Genomic DNA, 17,139 nt, shown 5'->3' with positions numbered 1-17,139 from the left:
TCTATCAGGATGTACTGCCTCCGAGACAAAAGGATCATTTCCAAGTAGGAATAAAATGGCATCTTATGTTTCATTACTCCTGAGTTGTCTCACCTCAACAGCTAAATACATGTTAAACAGATAGTTGACATAAAAAGCACTCACTATAAATCACCCAATTAAGAAAATGTTATATAAGTGGAATCATATCACAGTAAAATTAAACTAAAATGCGATATTAATAAGGTAACCATGTCAGATTTGGCTGCTTGAGATGCTGTAGCAAAATGAGTCCTCAAGGGCCGAGGTCCTCAATTTTTTTGGGCCCACTTAAATTAATTGATGGGACTGAATCAGGAAAGATGTGGTTCATCAAGTAGAACAGACTTATCCATTTCTCAGTCCATCCTAATCACAGGCATGGCTATGGACCTCGAGGACTGGAGCTTGATACATGTGATCTAGCTAGACACATCAAACCTTTTTCAATATAGTTGGCCTGTCACTATTATTTCTTCTAGAATAAGCAGGTACCAGAAGTGTTTGTGTATCCACATCCAACCACCCTTCAGTCTCACAGCCACCTAAAAAGTTAAAAGCATTAACTAAGACGGGGTTGAAGTTGCGGAATTAAAGTGGACTATCTACATATCCACATCATTATTTGTCTGTATTGGCTGTTCACTCTAGATTACCTAGGCCATGCATCCAATCACAGGAATCACGCATATAGCTTAAACAAGTGCCAGTGCCAATATATAGGAAGAACTAAAGGACTGATCTCAATTTCATGTCTTAGTTGGATTAATATTATTTATCTGACACAGGTCCGTACACCAGACAAAAACGGGAAGATGTCAAAAACTGATTTAGAAACATCAAAACTGTCCCCAAGAACAAAGGTAGGTGAGACAGAACATTCTGTTTAATACATGTATAGTAACAATTAAACCCAAATTGAAAAGGGCAAATTCTAAAGACAATCAGGTCATTGTTGAACACTTCCTCGCTGTTCAAAAAAATATGAAAATAGGAAAGCTATTGGTTGCTATATTGGTAATTGTCTTGCTTCCCTGCTGACAAATGGCCGGTCGTGGATGCCAATTTCTTGTAAGAGCCATGGCTTTAGACTGATGGGGAATGAGCTGGCTGGCTGATCTCACTGAGGATCTATGAAGAAAATGTAGAGGGTATTCTTATTTTTATTTGCAGAAACGGTGATTTTTTTTTTTTACAAAATTTGTATGGAAAATAATATAAGATAATGTTTTACAGTCAGGTTTAGATGTTACAGGGCATTTGTTATCAGATTCTGATACACTAAATTACATTTGATTCCCATGATGTGATATCTGTTCAGTAAATACATTTTGTTATCTTGATTGAAACCATGTGTTGTAATCTCCTGCCCTTTCATTCCAGAAATAGAACGTATGAGATATATTTTGTTTCTTCCTATCAGCATTCTTTCCTATAAGCGTGTGTTTAAGTATATGTTCAGTGGTTTATAATTTATTGTGACCTACCACCTTGCTTACATATGACTGTAGTATGCAAAACAAATAGACCAGTGAATTGAAACCCATTTAAATATAGTAGAACATTGTTAATAATCAGCCCACTAAGGACATAAACAAAAGAACAAGAGGGCCTTTGTATAGTGCATGGGTACAGAAGCGAAGGTCTTTCTCCAATACTGCATGAGAATCTCAAGCAGTGACTTTTTGAAGGTGTCCAAAGGTGAGGATGGACATAGTTGTGTCTTGTCGGAAAAAGAATAAAGTTTAATGTAGTGGTAATTTGGATTATGGCACATTCCGACTGCGTTTGCTGAAGTTTAGCAGAGTTAACCACTGTATAATATTACTCCCTGAACCACCAATACATGTACATTAGAAAGAAAAAGTATGTGAACCCTTTGGAATTATATGGATTTCTGTACAGATTGGTCATACAATGTGAACTGATCTTCATCTAAGTCACAACAATAGACAATCACAGTCTGCTTAAACAAATATCACACAAATAATTAAATGTTCACTTGTTTTTAATGAACACGCCATGTAAATATTCACAATGCAGGTGGAAAAAGTATGTGAACCCCTAGATTAATGACATTTGGATTGAGGTTTCAACCAGCTGGAGTCCAATAAATGAGATGAGATTGGAGATGTTGGTTACAGCTGCCCTTCCCAATAAAAACAAACACCAGTTTTGGGTTTGCTTTTCCAAAGCAGCATTGTTTGATGTGAATGATGCCTTGCACAAAAGCGCTCTCAGAAGACCTACAATTAAGAATTGAAAGGCTAGAAATGGTTATAAAAGTATCTTCAAAAGCCTTGCAGCTCATCAGTCCACAGTAAGACAAATTGTGTTTAACCTCCCTGGCGGTCTATTAAAACCGCCAGGTGGCAGCGCAGCACTTACATTTTTTTTTTTAAATCATGATAGCCGCTGGCGACGATCGGGATGACATCATCCACATCATGGTGTCGGAGGGAGTCCCGATCTACCCCTTAGCGCTGCCTGGCGGTGATTGGCCAGGCTGCGCAAGGGGTCTGGGGTGGGGGGTGGCGCGGCGGGTAGCGGCGAATCGGAGCGGAGGCGATCGGTATGTACACGCAGCTGGCAAAGTGCTAGCTGCGTGTAACAAAAAAAATTATGCAAATCGAACCACCAGGGCCTGAGAAATCCTCCACGGTGGCTTGCCGCCACGGAGGTTAAATGGAAAAAGTTCAGCACTGCTGCTACTCTCCCTAGGAGTGTCCATCCTGTAAAGATGACTGGAAGAGCACAGCGCAGAATGCTCGGTGAGGTGAAGAAGAATACTTGAGTGTCCGCTAAAGACTTACAAAAGTCTCTGGCATATGCTAGCATCCACATTAGCAAATAACAACAGTTATAATGGTAGATACTTGGCCTCAAAATGATCATAGACAAAATACTACTTTAGTCAGAGACTTTATTTGCCTTAGTTTTTTTTTTTTTTTTTGAACAATGTATTGATCTGTCTTTTACTAGACGCTTTATAAAGTTGCAGCCACAACTCATAGAGAAGCATGGGATCAGTTTGATTAGCTGATGCATTTGTAAGGCTCTGATTTTTTTTATTAATATTTTTTTGCTTTAGCACATGATTGTCACCAGCAAATCAGAGCCTTAGAAACTGATCACATGTATCTCTGAGTTCTCGTACACATGAGCATCACTAACCACAGCATGGGGGTTTTGATTGTGCGATTGAGATACCATTGTACAGATTTTTTATTTATTTGTATATATTAACCCTTAAGTAGCCAACCAAATTTTTGCTGCCACTGGGGAAGTGTGCCTTCTCCATCCTAGCAGGGTTGGCAGAGTGGGCGCCAGGGAGCTTTTATAGTTACCTGTCCGGACGGCTGGATCAGCTTCCTCTTCCTCCACCATGGAAGCGATATAATCCCAACATGTCTTCTCAGATCCAATCACATGATATGATATGATGTGATCAGGATCCAGGAGACCATGTCAGCATTACAGCGCCACCCAGTGATGGAAGAGTCTCTTCCAGTAACGCTGACACGGTCTCCTGGATCCTGATCACATCATATCATTTGAAAGGGACACAGAAGACCTGTCGGAAGTTCAGAGCCACCGGTGGAGGAAGAAAAGAAGCCATCTGGAACAGGTAAGTATAACTGCTCCCTGCCACCCGAGATATGCCGATAGAGGCTTAGTGCAACAGCCACTTTCGATTACAATTTTAATTTAAATCTGCTAATGCGTTAAAGCTTCCTTAACCTACCTGGAAACAGATAAGAAAATTGAAGTCTGGTAGGTTGAACAACTTCAAAATAGTGTTTTAATTGTTTACAGCTGAGTGTCCTTTCCCAATCCCCCCCACTCCCCCCCCCCCCCCCCCCCCCGCACACACACACACACACACACACACACACTCACTTAGGGCCCGTTTCCACTATAGCATTGCGGAATCGCCGGCGAATCACCGCAGGAAAATCGCATGCGGGTGCGATTCCGCATGCGTTTTTTGCCGCGATTTCGCATAGGTAAGGGTGATGCGATTTTAACCATGTCACTGCCTGTGTGAATTAACATGGGTACCTATGCGAAATCGCATGAGAAATCGTGCAAAAACGCATGGGGAAAACGCATGCGATTTCCCTATTAAATACATTGCGTGCGATTCGCCTGCATTCCACACGCAGGCGAATTCTGAGGGCGCTACCCTGCAGATTTTTTCTGCACAGAAAAACGTGTAGGAAAACGCACAAGTGGAAACAGTCCCATCCACTTGCACTGGCTATGCGAATTCGCATGCGGGCACCGCATGCGAATTCGTGATAGTGGAAACGGGCCCTTACCCTTTGTTTAGGTTTACATGAAGACATGTTCCCATCAATCATTGTTGTGTAATACATAGTTTTCTATCCACCATCAATCATTGTTGTGTAATATATAGTTTTCTATCCACCATTTAATATGACATTTCCTATGTTTAATGCAATAACAGATTAAAATTACAGCCTGTATTTATAGAATTACAGATCTCCCTGGAAGCAGCAAATAGCACGTACGCACCAGAGGCTCAGAACAAAGTAAAACAAAACAGCATTATATTTCTATGAGTGGTCTAAAAATAAACAGACTTTCAAAGATTACCACTTGATGGCCCTTCTGCATTTGCTAATTGTTTTCCGGTGTGTTGTCAGATTTCTTTTTACAGGGTACACAATGTTTAAAGAGCAGGAAAACCACAAGGCATCTGTCATGTTAGTGACACTACATTATCGTGCACATTTTTTGTACTTATGTGAACATGCAGTACTCAAGGACTGGTGATATTTTGCAATATTACTTGCTACAGTGGTGAGATCCCGGAATTGTGCATTAAGCTGAACAGTACAATGGAAAAACCTAACAAATGATACCACTTTACATCCCTATTGATTATCAGTGTCCCTACCCTGCCCCATATAACTACATTGCGCCAAGTGAAAGGTATGCTATAGCAACAGTTCTGAAACCAAAATGAAGAATTAATTTAAAAAAAAAAAAATGACTGTGATGGATAGGAAGGACCGCCCACTGAAGCCTTGTACACGCTAGATTAAAATTGGCTGAGATAATGACTGCCTCTGCTGAGAATCTAGTGTGTGTACAGATGCCCCCAACCTCCTTCAGCACATCAGCGAGCAATCCACCTGGCAGTTTGATTCAGCTGAAGTATTTCGTTTTCCCCACTCACTCCACCCCCTGTGACGTTTTTTATGCACCACTCCGTTGGCCCTCCTCCCTAGCAGCCAAATGTAGTCCTGTACTGTACTCCAAAGGGTTGAGTCCTGTTCCCTGCTAGGCGACGGTCCTTTTACATGTGTACAAGACTTGAATAAGTACTTTGTGGAACCATATTTGACTTTACTTACAGCCTTCTGTTGAAATAGCCCTTTACCAACTTAACACCTGTAGACTGTGCAGTATTTGCCCACTCCGTTTTATGGAAGTTTAAAGCAAACCGGGGGGGGGGGGGGGGGGGGGGAATACTAACGTTAGATACTTACCTCAGTAGAGGGAGATCATTCAGAGGCTTCTTCCTTCCTCCTCCACCCCACCGCTGCTCGCTGAAAATCTCTTCTTTTTTTACTTTCAGATACTTTTTAAGCTCCGTCAAACTGGAATTTAAATCAGCAGGATGTGAATAGTTTGAAGGGGATGATTCCTTTCTCTACCCGTGGTTTACAAGCACAGTATAGATAATGGAATCGCAGAACTGTGAATGTTCTTATTTATTCAGGTGATGATATATCTAAGTTATTTCAGCAGGTACAGCTTACCACTCAGAACTCTCCAAAATTGTCCATGCAGGATACAGATTGGCAAGACTCCGTCAATGTCCAGAAAAAAATAATCTGCCCATTTCTAAAACTGCATGCTTTATTGGGTTTTTAAAATACAAAGCAGCAATGAAATATGTCCAACATGTTTCAGTTCACTCCTATTGTCTAAACCAGGCTTTCTCAACCAGGGTTCCCTGAAACCCCAGGGTTCCTTGAGTACTCTGCAGGGGTTCCTTGGCATTTTCCCCCATCGTGGCGGAAGTATATAGAGCACACTATAATAGGTGGTACTGTAACAAGAAGCACTAATTTGGGGGGTCAGGAGACAGTATAATGAGGCGCAGTGTAATAGGGGGTAATGAAATAAACAGCCACATATACATTTAAAGACCATGCCTCCTGCAAAATAAATGCAGGGGTTCCTCGAGATCAAAACATTGTTTGCAGGGGTTCCTTGAGATCAAAAAGTTATTTGCAGGGTTTCTCCAGGGTAGAAAGGTTGAGAAAGGCTGGTCTAAACCGTGTAAGCCATGTATTGCCGTTTAGCATTTTGAATACCTAATAAAGCATGCAGTTTTAGGGAGAAAGGACAACGGTTTAAGTACAGCAAGATACATGTCTTAGACAGTGAAAAAGCTATCTTTCTCTAATCGTCTTCCGGGACAACAGGAGATCCGGTCCCTCCTCCGGATCTGAGGAAACCACAATCAAGAAGCATTAAAAGCTCCCGCCCTCCTACATTCCACAGTTCATCTGTGTTTCCCTCCAGGAAACACCGTCAAAAAGCAGCTCCCACTTTTTTGTTTTTTGTACCTTGCATTCGGCAGGCCTAGGTTTCCAGTCGGTAGAGAGCGCCTTATTTTGGGTGATGCAGTGCTGCTCTCCGGCCTCACACGCAGGACGCCAGGCACGGAGGATGCCGGGCGCGTCTGTCTGGCCGCGTGGACTTCCGAGGATGCGTACGTAGGAGGAGTCCTGACGTCAGGCGCCGGCAGGCAGGGGCGTACTGACGTCACACGCAGCGGAAGGGGAGGCTCAATACGGAGACCCAGAGAGAGAAAGAGCGGATTCTGGCGTCCTCCGTGTACACGAGGCAGTATGGAGACACAACAGGTGGCAAAGTCTTCCAGCCAGCCTCAGCCCCAGGCGGCGGCAGCCTCTGGTGGGGTGAGTCCTCCGATTGGAGGAGTTTTATGCCTATGTTTATGTAATAACAGAATAGAACTCAGTGGATTGTCTTTTGTCACATTTCTGTTATAGGCAAAGTCGGAGCCTAAGGCTTCTGCTACAGTTCCTGAGAAAAGTATAAGCGATGTGGATTCTGTAATACTAAAATTCCTATTGAGGCCCCTAAAAACGCTTGCCAAGCCTGCATAGATGCCTTAGTAGCCTCTGAGACTTCCAGCATTTTAAAGGGGGTTATGGAATCAGTAAACATTAAAATGCAGGAGACTTTAGATAAGTTTAAAGAGTCTTTTATCCCTCCAACAGCAGAGCCTAGACCTGGGCCTGCTTCAACTTCCCTTCCTGGTCCTTCGGGGCTTTTATCTCATCCTTCCTCTATTTCGGATATTTTGGGGGCTGAGGGGGAGGAAGAGTTAAAGGAAGAGGGGGAAGAGATTTCTGAGATTATTTCCCTTGAAGAGGGGGAGCAACTTCAATCTGGAGAATCGGACTCAGAGCAGTTAGTCCGAACCCCTAGGTTTTTGTTCTCCAAAGATGAATCTTCTGAGTTACTTAAAGTTGTTTATGCTACTGAGCAGATAAAAGAAACAATATCTGAACCAACTCCCCAGGATCTGGTTTATTCTGATTTAGCTAGGGCCTCCGGGCGAGTATTCCCTATTCATAAATCTTTACAAGAAATTATTTCCTCACAATGGCAGGATCCTGAGAGACGTTTATTTATACCTAAATCGGCTAAAAAAAAATACCCCTTTGCCCAGGAAGAGATTGATAAGTGGATTAAATGTCCTAAGTTAGATGCAGCATTGGCTAAATACTCAAAGGACTCCAACTTGTCCTTTGAGGATGCAGGGACTCTTGAAGACCCTATGGACAAGAGAGTGGAGGGCCTTTTGAAAAAAGCCTGGGAGTCGGCAGCATTTGCTTTCCTACCAGGTATTTCAGCCACGTGTATTTCACGGAATTTAAGGATTTGGATGGATAATCTGATTTCTCAAATTTCAAAGGGGGCACCTGGCAAAGATTATGCAGCTTCCTTACCGGTGGTACTAAGAGCGGTGGCTACTAAGAGGGATGCTATTACTGAAATGGTCAGGATTACGGCACGCACTACTGCGCTCATTAATTCTGCCAGGCGGGCGATATGGCTGAAAACCTGGTAGGGGGGATTTGACCTCAAAGAATAGGTTATGCTCTATTCCCTTTGAGGGTGATCTTCTTTTTGGAGCCGAACTGGATAAGGTTTTATCCCGGTCTGCTGAGAGGGGTAAGCAATTCCCGAATAAAAAGAGGACGTTGAGGGGGAAAAGACCTTTTGTGGCTAAAAAACAAACTAATGAGCAGTCTGTATCTTGGCCTGTTAAGAATAGGAATGTGCAGAGGAAGTGGTCCTTTCCGAAAGGAAAGGGAAGAGGGGGTTTCACACTTGGAAACGCCAAACCTTCCAGTCAAGACAAATGACGTCTTTCCAGTGGGGGGCAGACTAATCTTTTTTCAGTTGGAATGGGAGAAGTTGAATCCCGATCCTTTTGTTTTTCAGATCATAAAGCAGGGTTACCGCCTTCAGTTTTCTGTTCATCCCCCCCCCCCCCCCCCCCCCACAGAATTTTTTTCAACCTGATTCCGAGTGATCCGGAGAAAGCTTTGGGTCTAGAATCAGAGATTCAAAGGTTTTTGGACAAAAGGGTAATAATCCAGGTTCCTCGAACAGAGGAATTCCAGGGTTATTATTCTCACGTTTTTTTGGTAAAAAAGGCAAACGGAGACTTCAGATTCATTCTGAATCTGAAATCCTTGAATCCATTTCTGGATTACAAAAAGTTCAGGATGGAGAGCATTTATTCCGTGAGAGCTCTTCTACAGGGCCAGGAATTTTTTATTTCAATAGATCTTCAGGACGCGTACCTGCACATTCCGATTTTTTTCAGGCCATCAAAAATATTTGAGATTCGCGATCCGAGATCAATCGCGGATTCGCCATTTTCAGTTTCAGGCGCTGCCGTTCGGCATTGCATCAGCTCCTCGCATCTTCACAAAAGTTCTGGCGGAAGTCATGAAGGAGCTGAGACTACAGGGAATCTCAGTTGTCCCTTATTTGGACGATCTTCTTGTGTTTGCCCAGTCAAGGGATCTCTTACTGGCTCACAGAGAGATTGTTATACAGTCTCTGACTCGAGTAGGTTGGATTATAAATTATGCCAAGTCTTCCTTAAACCCAACCCAGCAGATAACTTTTTTAGGTTACTGTATAGACTCTGTGATGCAAAAGATTTTCCTGCCTCAGAAAAAGATTCTGATAATTCAGGTAGAGGTGGAGAGGCTTCTGACGTTGAGGGATTGTTCCCTTCGTCAGATCATGAGGCTTCTGGGTCTGTTCACGGCCGCAATTCCGGCTGTGGTATGGGCTCAGTCTCATGGCAGACGTTTACAGAATCTTCTTCTGTCAAAATGGGACAGGTCCCAGAACTCTCTAGACCTCCAGACGACTATTCCGGATCAAGTGAGAACCAGCTTAGCCTGGTGGTTAGCACAGGAGAACTTACAGGAGGGAAGATGGTGGAGACAGCTGAACCCAATACAAATCTTCTCAGATGCGAGTTCATGGGGCTGGGGCGCGACAGCTCTGGGGCAACATGCACAGGGCTCTTGGGATCCAGACATAAGGAGAAAGTCGTCCATTTTCAGATAACTGAAGGCAGTTCAGGAAGCTCTCACATCATTCCAGAGAATGATAGAGGGAAAACACGTGTTAATCTTTTCCGACAACATAACGACGGTAGCTTATCTATCAAAACAGGGGGAGACAAGATCCAAGGATCTCATGTCCCTTTCCTCAGAGATCTTCGATTGGGTAGAGCTCAGAGTTCTATCTTTAGCTGCTATCCACATAAAAGGAGTATTGAATCGAGAGGCAGACTTTCTGCAGATAAATCAGTCAGAATGGAGTCTCCATTCACAGATTTTTGCCGAGGTAACAGAGATCTTCGGGGTCCCAGACATAGATCTCTTTGCCTCCCCAGACAATGCGAAGGTGAGTCGATTTTACTCCCTTCACAGAAGCCCAGGGTCTCTGGGATTGGACGCACTCAGTCTCCCATGGCATTTCAATCTATGTTATGCTTTTCCTCCACTGATTCTCATACCTCAGGTCCTTGTGAAGCTTCAAAGAGAAAGAGTAAGGATGATTTTGATTGCCCCTATGTGGCCAAAAAGGCCGTGGTATGCAACCCTGCTGAAATTATCGGAGAAGCCTCCGTTTCCTCTTCCAGGGCGAGAGGACTTATTGATGCAGGGTCCTCTGAAACATCCCAAGCCCCAATTATTCAAACTGGCAGCCTGGATCCTGAAAGGGTAATTTTATGGAAGAAGGGTATCTCCGAAAAAGTTATTGAGACACTTATGAAATGTAGAAAACCGGTAACTCAGAAAATTTATCGGAAAGGTCTGGAGGGTTTTTCTAGCATGGTGTGCTACGAAAAATAGAAACTTTGATTTGACTAGTTCAGTGTTAGATTTTCTTCAAGATGGTTTGGAAATGAACCTTGCACCTAGCACCCTTAAGGTGCAATGTTCGGCTCTGTCTATTTTGTTAGATAGGCATCTGGCACAGGAGGAATTAGTGAGGAATTTCTTTAAAGCCATTCAGAGATCCACTCCCGTTAGGCAAAGGATTTTTCCACAATGGGATTTGTCGTTGGTTCTAAACATTATTATGAGACAGCCCTTTGAACCAATTGATAAGATTGACATTAAACTTCTTTCCTTTAAATTAGCTTTCCTGATTGCTATCACGTCCGCAAGGAGAATTGGGGACTTACAAACACTGTCCATTAAGGATCCGTTTTTAATTATATGTCCCGATAGTGTTCGATTAAGATTAGACCCAGCCTATCTCCCTAAGGTCTCTTCAGAATTTCACCGCTCTCAGGAGATTATTTTGCCCTCTTTCAGTACCAATGCATCCAATAGCAAAGAGAGGGATTTCCACTGTTTAGATGTGAGACGTACACTTCTAGTGTATTTATCCAGGTCTAGAGAATTTAGGAAGTCCAGTAATTTGTTTATACTTTTTGCGGGCAAAAATAGGGGTCAGCAGGCATCAAAACAAACCATAGCTAGGTGGATTAAGCAGGCTATAGTTTTGGATTATCAGAATAGCGATTGTCCTATACCTAATGATATTAAAGCCCACTCCACACGTTCCTTCTCCACATCATGGGCAGAGAGAGCAGGGGCAGCAATACAACAAATCTGTCAAGCGGCAACCTGGCCGACGGCATCTACGTTTATCAAGCACTATAGAGTGGATGTGTTGTCTCAGCAAGACCAGTCGTTTGGCAGAAAGGTAGTGGCAGATGTCCCTCCCTAGGTGGGTCTTTTTTTCCTAAAAGACTTCTTGTCTATCTCTCCTGTTGTCCCGGAAGACGATTAGAGAAATACTCCTATTAGACCTACCGGTAATGGAGTTTCTAAGCGTATTCCGGGACAACGCCTATAACCCGGCCCTGTCTATGGGGGACCTTTCTATGGGGGGTCAGTATGGAGCACTAGTTGGTGTATAGATTTCTCTCCATTTCAGGTGGTTTTTTGTTCGGTTTTACTTTTATATGCACTGTGGAATGTGGGAGGGCGGGAGCTTTTAATGCTTCTTGATTGTGGTTTCCCCAGATCCGGAGTAGGGACCGGATCTCCTGTTGTCCCGGAATACGCTTAGAAACTCCATTACCGGTAGGTCTAATAGGAGTATTTTTCACAACTGGTAAATAAAAAATCTGTAAAGAGCAAAGGCTTTAGCTCAACTTATCCACTTACAGCAACAGTTTAGCTTTTTACCTAGATGTTTTAATAATACACACCTTCAGCCATGTAATTTGACAAGTTACATTGGTATAATGAGTCTCATAGTGCCAAAGTGATTCATTTATGATTATTGAGTAAGGAGATAATCTCTACTTATCTGCAACAATTCCTCTTCAGTCCCAGTATAAGCCAGACTTCTTGGTGCCTGAGGTTATTGAAGTTATTACTATATGTGTGTGTGTGTGTGTGTGTGTGTGTGTGTGTGTGTATAATATCGTATATACTCGAGCATAAGCTGATCTGAGTATAAGCAGACCCTCCTCCCCAACCACACACCCCCCCCCAACTTTTCCCTAAAAAAACTGGAAAAAATAACTGACTTGTGTATAAGTCAAGGTTAGGAAATGCAGCAGCTACTAGTGAGTTCCATTGCCACCCCCCACACCCCCGCACCCCATCCGTGACAGAGGGCATGCTAATTGGCAGAATGAGCCATCATGCCACCTATATACAGCTCCCACATAGAGATATAATGGTCTATAAATCTTATCTTCTTCTTGGATGTGTACAGCCTCAAATAAGTTTTATGGGCTCTAATACGTTATAAGACATTCCACACCTTTGCCTGCGGTGCTGCTGCACTTGTCACTATGATTGGCAGAAGCTGCTCCCTGCATCCTTGTTTACACTTTAGCTCGCCCCTACAATTTTCTCATTGCCCTCAATGCAGCGCTTCAGCTTCTGTTTCCATTCTTCTGGGAGCAGCGGTCCGGAAAAAATGGTGCTGCAGGTAACTTGCGTTCTGTTCAGCGGACCGTGCGGAATGAATCCGTTTGAACAGACGGATGTGAACATACCCTTATTTATTTATATTTTTATTTATAAAGCGCCAACATATTATGCAGTGCTGGACATTAATTAAGGTTACAGACAATATTTAGGGGTGACATACAGCAATAAGACAATACAGGAATACTTGAAAACCAGATCACGCAGTACAAGGTAATGCTTAGTCAGTCACTGGATGGGAGCATGGAAATTAGGCAAGTCTAGTTCACTCAGATCCATAGGATGGGTGTATGGTAATGGATGTGTGTGAACAGGTAGGAGGCATAAGGAGAAGGACCCTGCCCAAAAGCTTACAATCTGGAGGGAGAGGTAGGGACACAAAAGGTAGGGAACCAGAGTTCAGCTGTGGGTTTAGAGCACTAGTGGGGGGGGGGGGGGGGGGGTTGTAGGCCAGAGTGAAAAGGTTAGTTTTGAGTTCCTTCTTGAAGATGTTGGAGGGGGAAACCCTAGTGGGGGGAGGTAGGGATTTCCATAGTGTTGGAGCAGCTCTTGAGAAGTCCTGGAGGCGTGCATGGGATTGGGTGATGTGGGGGGCAGTCAGGCAAAGTTTAATGGAACAGCTGAGTGAGCGGCTAGGTGTGTATCTCTGGGTAGGATTGGAAATATAGGTTGGGCAGGTTTTGTGGACAGATGTGTAGGCCAGACACAGTATCTTGAATCTGATTCTGGACTGGATAGGAAGCCAGTGGATGGATTCACAGAGGGGAGCCGCCATGGTAGAGCGATGGGAGGAGTGCATAATTCTGGCTGCCGCATTCATGATAGATTGCAGCGGGGCAGTTTGCGTCATAGGGAGACCAGACAGAAAGACGTTGCAGTAGTCAAGGCGGTGACAGAGGTCAGGAAAGGGTGGATCTTGCAGATGTTATGGAGGTGGAAGTTGCAGGACTTTGTGAGGTTTTGGATGTGGGGGGTGAAGGAGAGTGCGGAGTCCAGGGTGACACGCAAACAGCGGGCTTGAGGTAGGGCAAATGGTAGTGTGGTTAACAGGGACATTCACATCTGGGAGGGTCAGGGATGGCCGGGGTGGGAAGATCATACATTTTGTCCAGGTTTAGTTTCAGGAACCTAGCGGACATCCAGGAGGAGATGGCTGATAGGCAGGAAGAGACCTTGTCCATGGTAGTGGTGAATAGGTCAGGGGTGTGGCGGTAGATCAGGGTGTCATCTGCATACAGATGATAGTTAAAACGGACGAGATAACCTTGCCAATGAAGGATGTGTTTAGGGAAAACAGTAGGGTGCCAAGGACCGAGCCTAGGGGGACTCCTACCAAGAGGTAGTTGGGGGTGGATAAGGGCTCATTGAAGGATGTCGTGAAGGTGCGGTTGGAGAGGTAGGATGAGAGCCAGCCCAGGGTAAGATCATGAATGCCCATGGACTAGAGGGACTGGGGGAGTAGGGAATGATCCACTGTGTCAAAAGCTGCTGAAAGATCAAGGAGGAGAATGGAGTATTTGGGCTGACATAGGTCTCACTGCCATCGACCAGGTAGGTGGGTGGCCGGGTCGTTGGCTGGTGCCTTTTGTGAGGAGGTTGAAGGGGAGAAGGTGATGTTCTGAGGGCAGGAAGGGTGCAATGTCAAGGTCTGTAATGGTGGTGGATTAAGTAAGTGTAAGGTCGAGTGGTGTGACCTGCAGTGTGGGTGTTGATACGTTGTACTAGGCCAAGGGAGTTGACCATGGTGCTTAAAAAGACAAAGACACACTTATATAGCACTTTTCTCCTGGCGGACTCAAAGCGCTAGAGCTGCAGCCACTAGGATGCGCTCTATAGCCAGTAGCAGTGTTAGGGAGACTCGCCTAAGGTCTCCTGCTGAATAGGTGCTGGGGTAGCCGGGTCACGACAGAGTTGTTGGGTTCATCAATGGGAATGTTGAAATCCCCAAGGATGATGGTGGGGAGGTCAGATGAGAGGATGTGTGGGAGCCAGGAGGCAAGGTTGTCGAAAGTGTGGAATGGAGCTTGACGGAGGAAGATATAAGACCGCAACAATGCCTGGGAGGCGATGGTAGAGGCGGATGGTGTGGGCCTCGAATTATGTAAATTGTAGGGAGGGAGGTGGGGTGAGAACACAGAAGGTGCAGGATGGGGAGAGGAGCAGACCCACCCCTCCCCCGGTCTTGTTGCTTGGTCTTGGGGGTGTGATTGAAGTGAAGCCCCCCATAGGAAAGGGAAGCCTCTGCTGCAGAGCCAGAGGGTTGAGCCATGTCTCAGTGTGTGCGAGGATGGTGAGGGTTTTGGAGAGGAAGAGGTCGTGTACCGCTGTAAATTTGATCTGGCATTGTAGAGACCGCAGGGTAGTGGGAGCGTGTGTTTGTGAGTGGTGTCACAGGACCCCTGGTGGCCGCAACGCACAATGCCTTCCAATCGGTTTCAGCACACAGACTATGCAAGCGGTGGTCGCAATCGGTGCGCAGAAACCGCTGGGAATTTGGCCGCAGACCGACTAGAAGGGAGCCTGTGAGTTATGGTAATTACAAATTACACACTATTTCAGGGTATAACTGCCACCACCTCTGTTACCATGGGACAGAGGAACCCACTGACTGGCTAAGTTTAGACCTGCAAATAAAAACGGTTAAACACACTCTAGCTAGCAACAATAGTAGCGACTCTTCAGAAGCCCGGGTTCAGTTTGTGCGGCTGAATAATAGGGTAGCTGAACAAATAAAGGACGTTTGCGTCGGTTTTTAAAAAACGCAATATAAATAATTAATATATACAGAAAATCATTAAAATCAACAATTATAGAAACATTAATAGCCAGTATAAAAATAAAAGGAAGGAGAAAATACTTAGGTTCGTGGAAATATGTCCTTCCTGGGAAAGAAATGCTAAGTCCTTGGTTTCAGAGTGGAGGACTCAGTGTCAAAGTCCAAACAAGCCAGATGCCAGCATGTCCTCAAGCTGGCAAGGATGTAATCAAGATGATGTTTCAAAGTGGAGGACATTGATTTTGGGTCCTCTGCCATTCTTATACCCCTGATCCAGTAGGAGGGAGTGAGGGCGGGAACCACCCCCCCCCCCCCCCTTAGAACATGAGATGAGTCCTCCCCCTTTCCTGGGGACCAAAAATCATATACGGGCTCTATCTCACAGAACTGTACAGGTCAGGGCAGATTTACTAACATTTTCAGGTCCGTCCCGATTTACCCAGCCCCCTGATACCAAACATGAGGGGTAGGACCTCTGTGGTATCACCAGGGCACTTTCGAACTGCCTATCTGACAGCCCTTACCTCAGAATGTTCTGAAACGTTCTCAGTACCAGCGCCAGGCAAAGCCCTGCACGCGCTGTGAGTTTGGAGGGCCTGCCAGCCTTGTAACACAGGAAATATGACAAATATAGCAGTTTATGGATTATTATAGACATCTAGGAATTACAGCAGGTCAGTTCTAGGTGAAGGGCTCTTTGAAGCTAGGACAGCAGGCTACGTGTCGGCTTCCCTGCTGATATCGGGGCCGAAGAGTCTCACTCTCTCTCCTCTAAATTGGTTCTGTCAGGCTACTTATCTGACTTCATCTTATGGATGGGCCCTTAGCACAGCTGGGTGCCTGGGACAGTTCCTGCTGAAGGCTTCCTGCCATTTGGTAAAAGGAAAAAAAACCTGTCTTTTAAAAGAAGGAATGTCATTCTGTTCGCTGCAATGACTGCGCAAATCTAACCAGGAAGCGATTAGAAAATGGACTGTGCGAATTCTCCCGATTCGCCTGCATTTCTCACGGCTGTTCCGTGGCAGGTGGGATGGATGGAAATGTGGTTGGGGTGAAGATGGATGTTGAGGCTATTAGTTGACAGAGGGCTGTGAGGTGTGTGAAGAAACTGAGCAGGGAATGCTTGTCTGGCAGCAGGCTGTGGCCCAAGGTTAGGTGATATATCACCATCTGCAAGTGAGGAAAAGAGTGAGCGAATGGGATTTAAATGTTTGGGAGTTTTTTGAGCTGCTGGGGGGAGAGCGAGATTTCAGGAGAACTAACAGTTCATGAGAAGCTGAGCAAGGTGAGGAAAGCAGAGCAGGTGAAATTAATATGGCGTGTGGTACATTGGGAGGGTACATGTAGCAATGCGGCTTGTAGATGTTTGCAGACAGGCAGAACATAAGGAAAAAGTGCAGTAAACATAGTAAGTGTGTTTGATTATAACCAGAAAATTTCCAATTTCCAACCACTTAACAGTTTATATGGGTATGCAGGTAGTGCAAGCAAACGTGTAAATAAAGTAGATTCTACTTGGCTGAGCAACATATATTCAGCAGTAACATTTTTATCAACATCATAGGTTAACACTGGATCTATTTGCATCTGTTAGGATCCGTTTCAATCCGCGAACAGAACTTTTTTACCGCAAAAGTGGACCGGGCCTAATGTGTGAACCAAGCCTTAGCTAAGACGATATTTGTGAAAAAAGGCAGTGGTGGAACTTTTACTCAAAGCAGAAAGTGCTCTTACATAGTTGATACTAAAATCAAGCATGTGAAACTAAATGGCTGT

The 17,139-nt window shown here is 44.6% G+C and overlaps 1 protein-coding gene across 9 annotated transcripts in view; it reads left to right on the top strand.

Annotated features, from left to right (window-relative positions):
- The window catches only part of FAM13A (family with sequence similarity 13 member A), a 397,958-nt gene that overhangs the window by 157,390 nt on the left and 223,429 nt on the right, over positions 1 to 17,139 (top strand). For all 9 annotated transcript variants that reach the window (XM_068233233.1, XM_068233239.1, XM_068233222.1 and 6 more), the window contains one exon: positions 807 to 881. In XM_068233233.1, coding sequence (XP_068089334.1) covers positions 807 to 881 — 75 coding nt within the window. The remainder of the gene's footprint in view (positions 1 to 806; positions 882 to 17,139) is intronic.

This window comes from Hyperolius riggenbachi, chromosome 1 (assembly GCF_040937935.1).
Source record: "Hyperolius riggenbachi isolate aHypRig1 chromosome 1, aHypRig1.pri, whole genome shotgun sequence".
Lineage (NCBI taxonomy): Eukaryota > Metazoa > Chordata > Amphibia > Anura > Hyperoliidae > Hyperolius > Hyperolius riggenbachi.
This window is presented reverse-complemented; position numbering and strand designations above follow the sequence as displayed.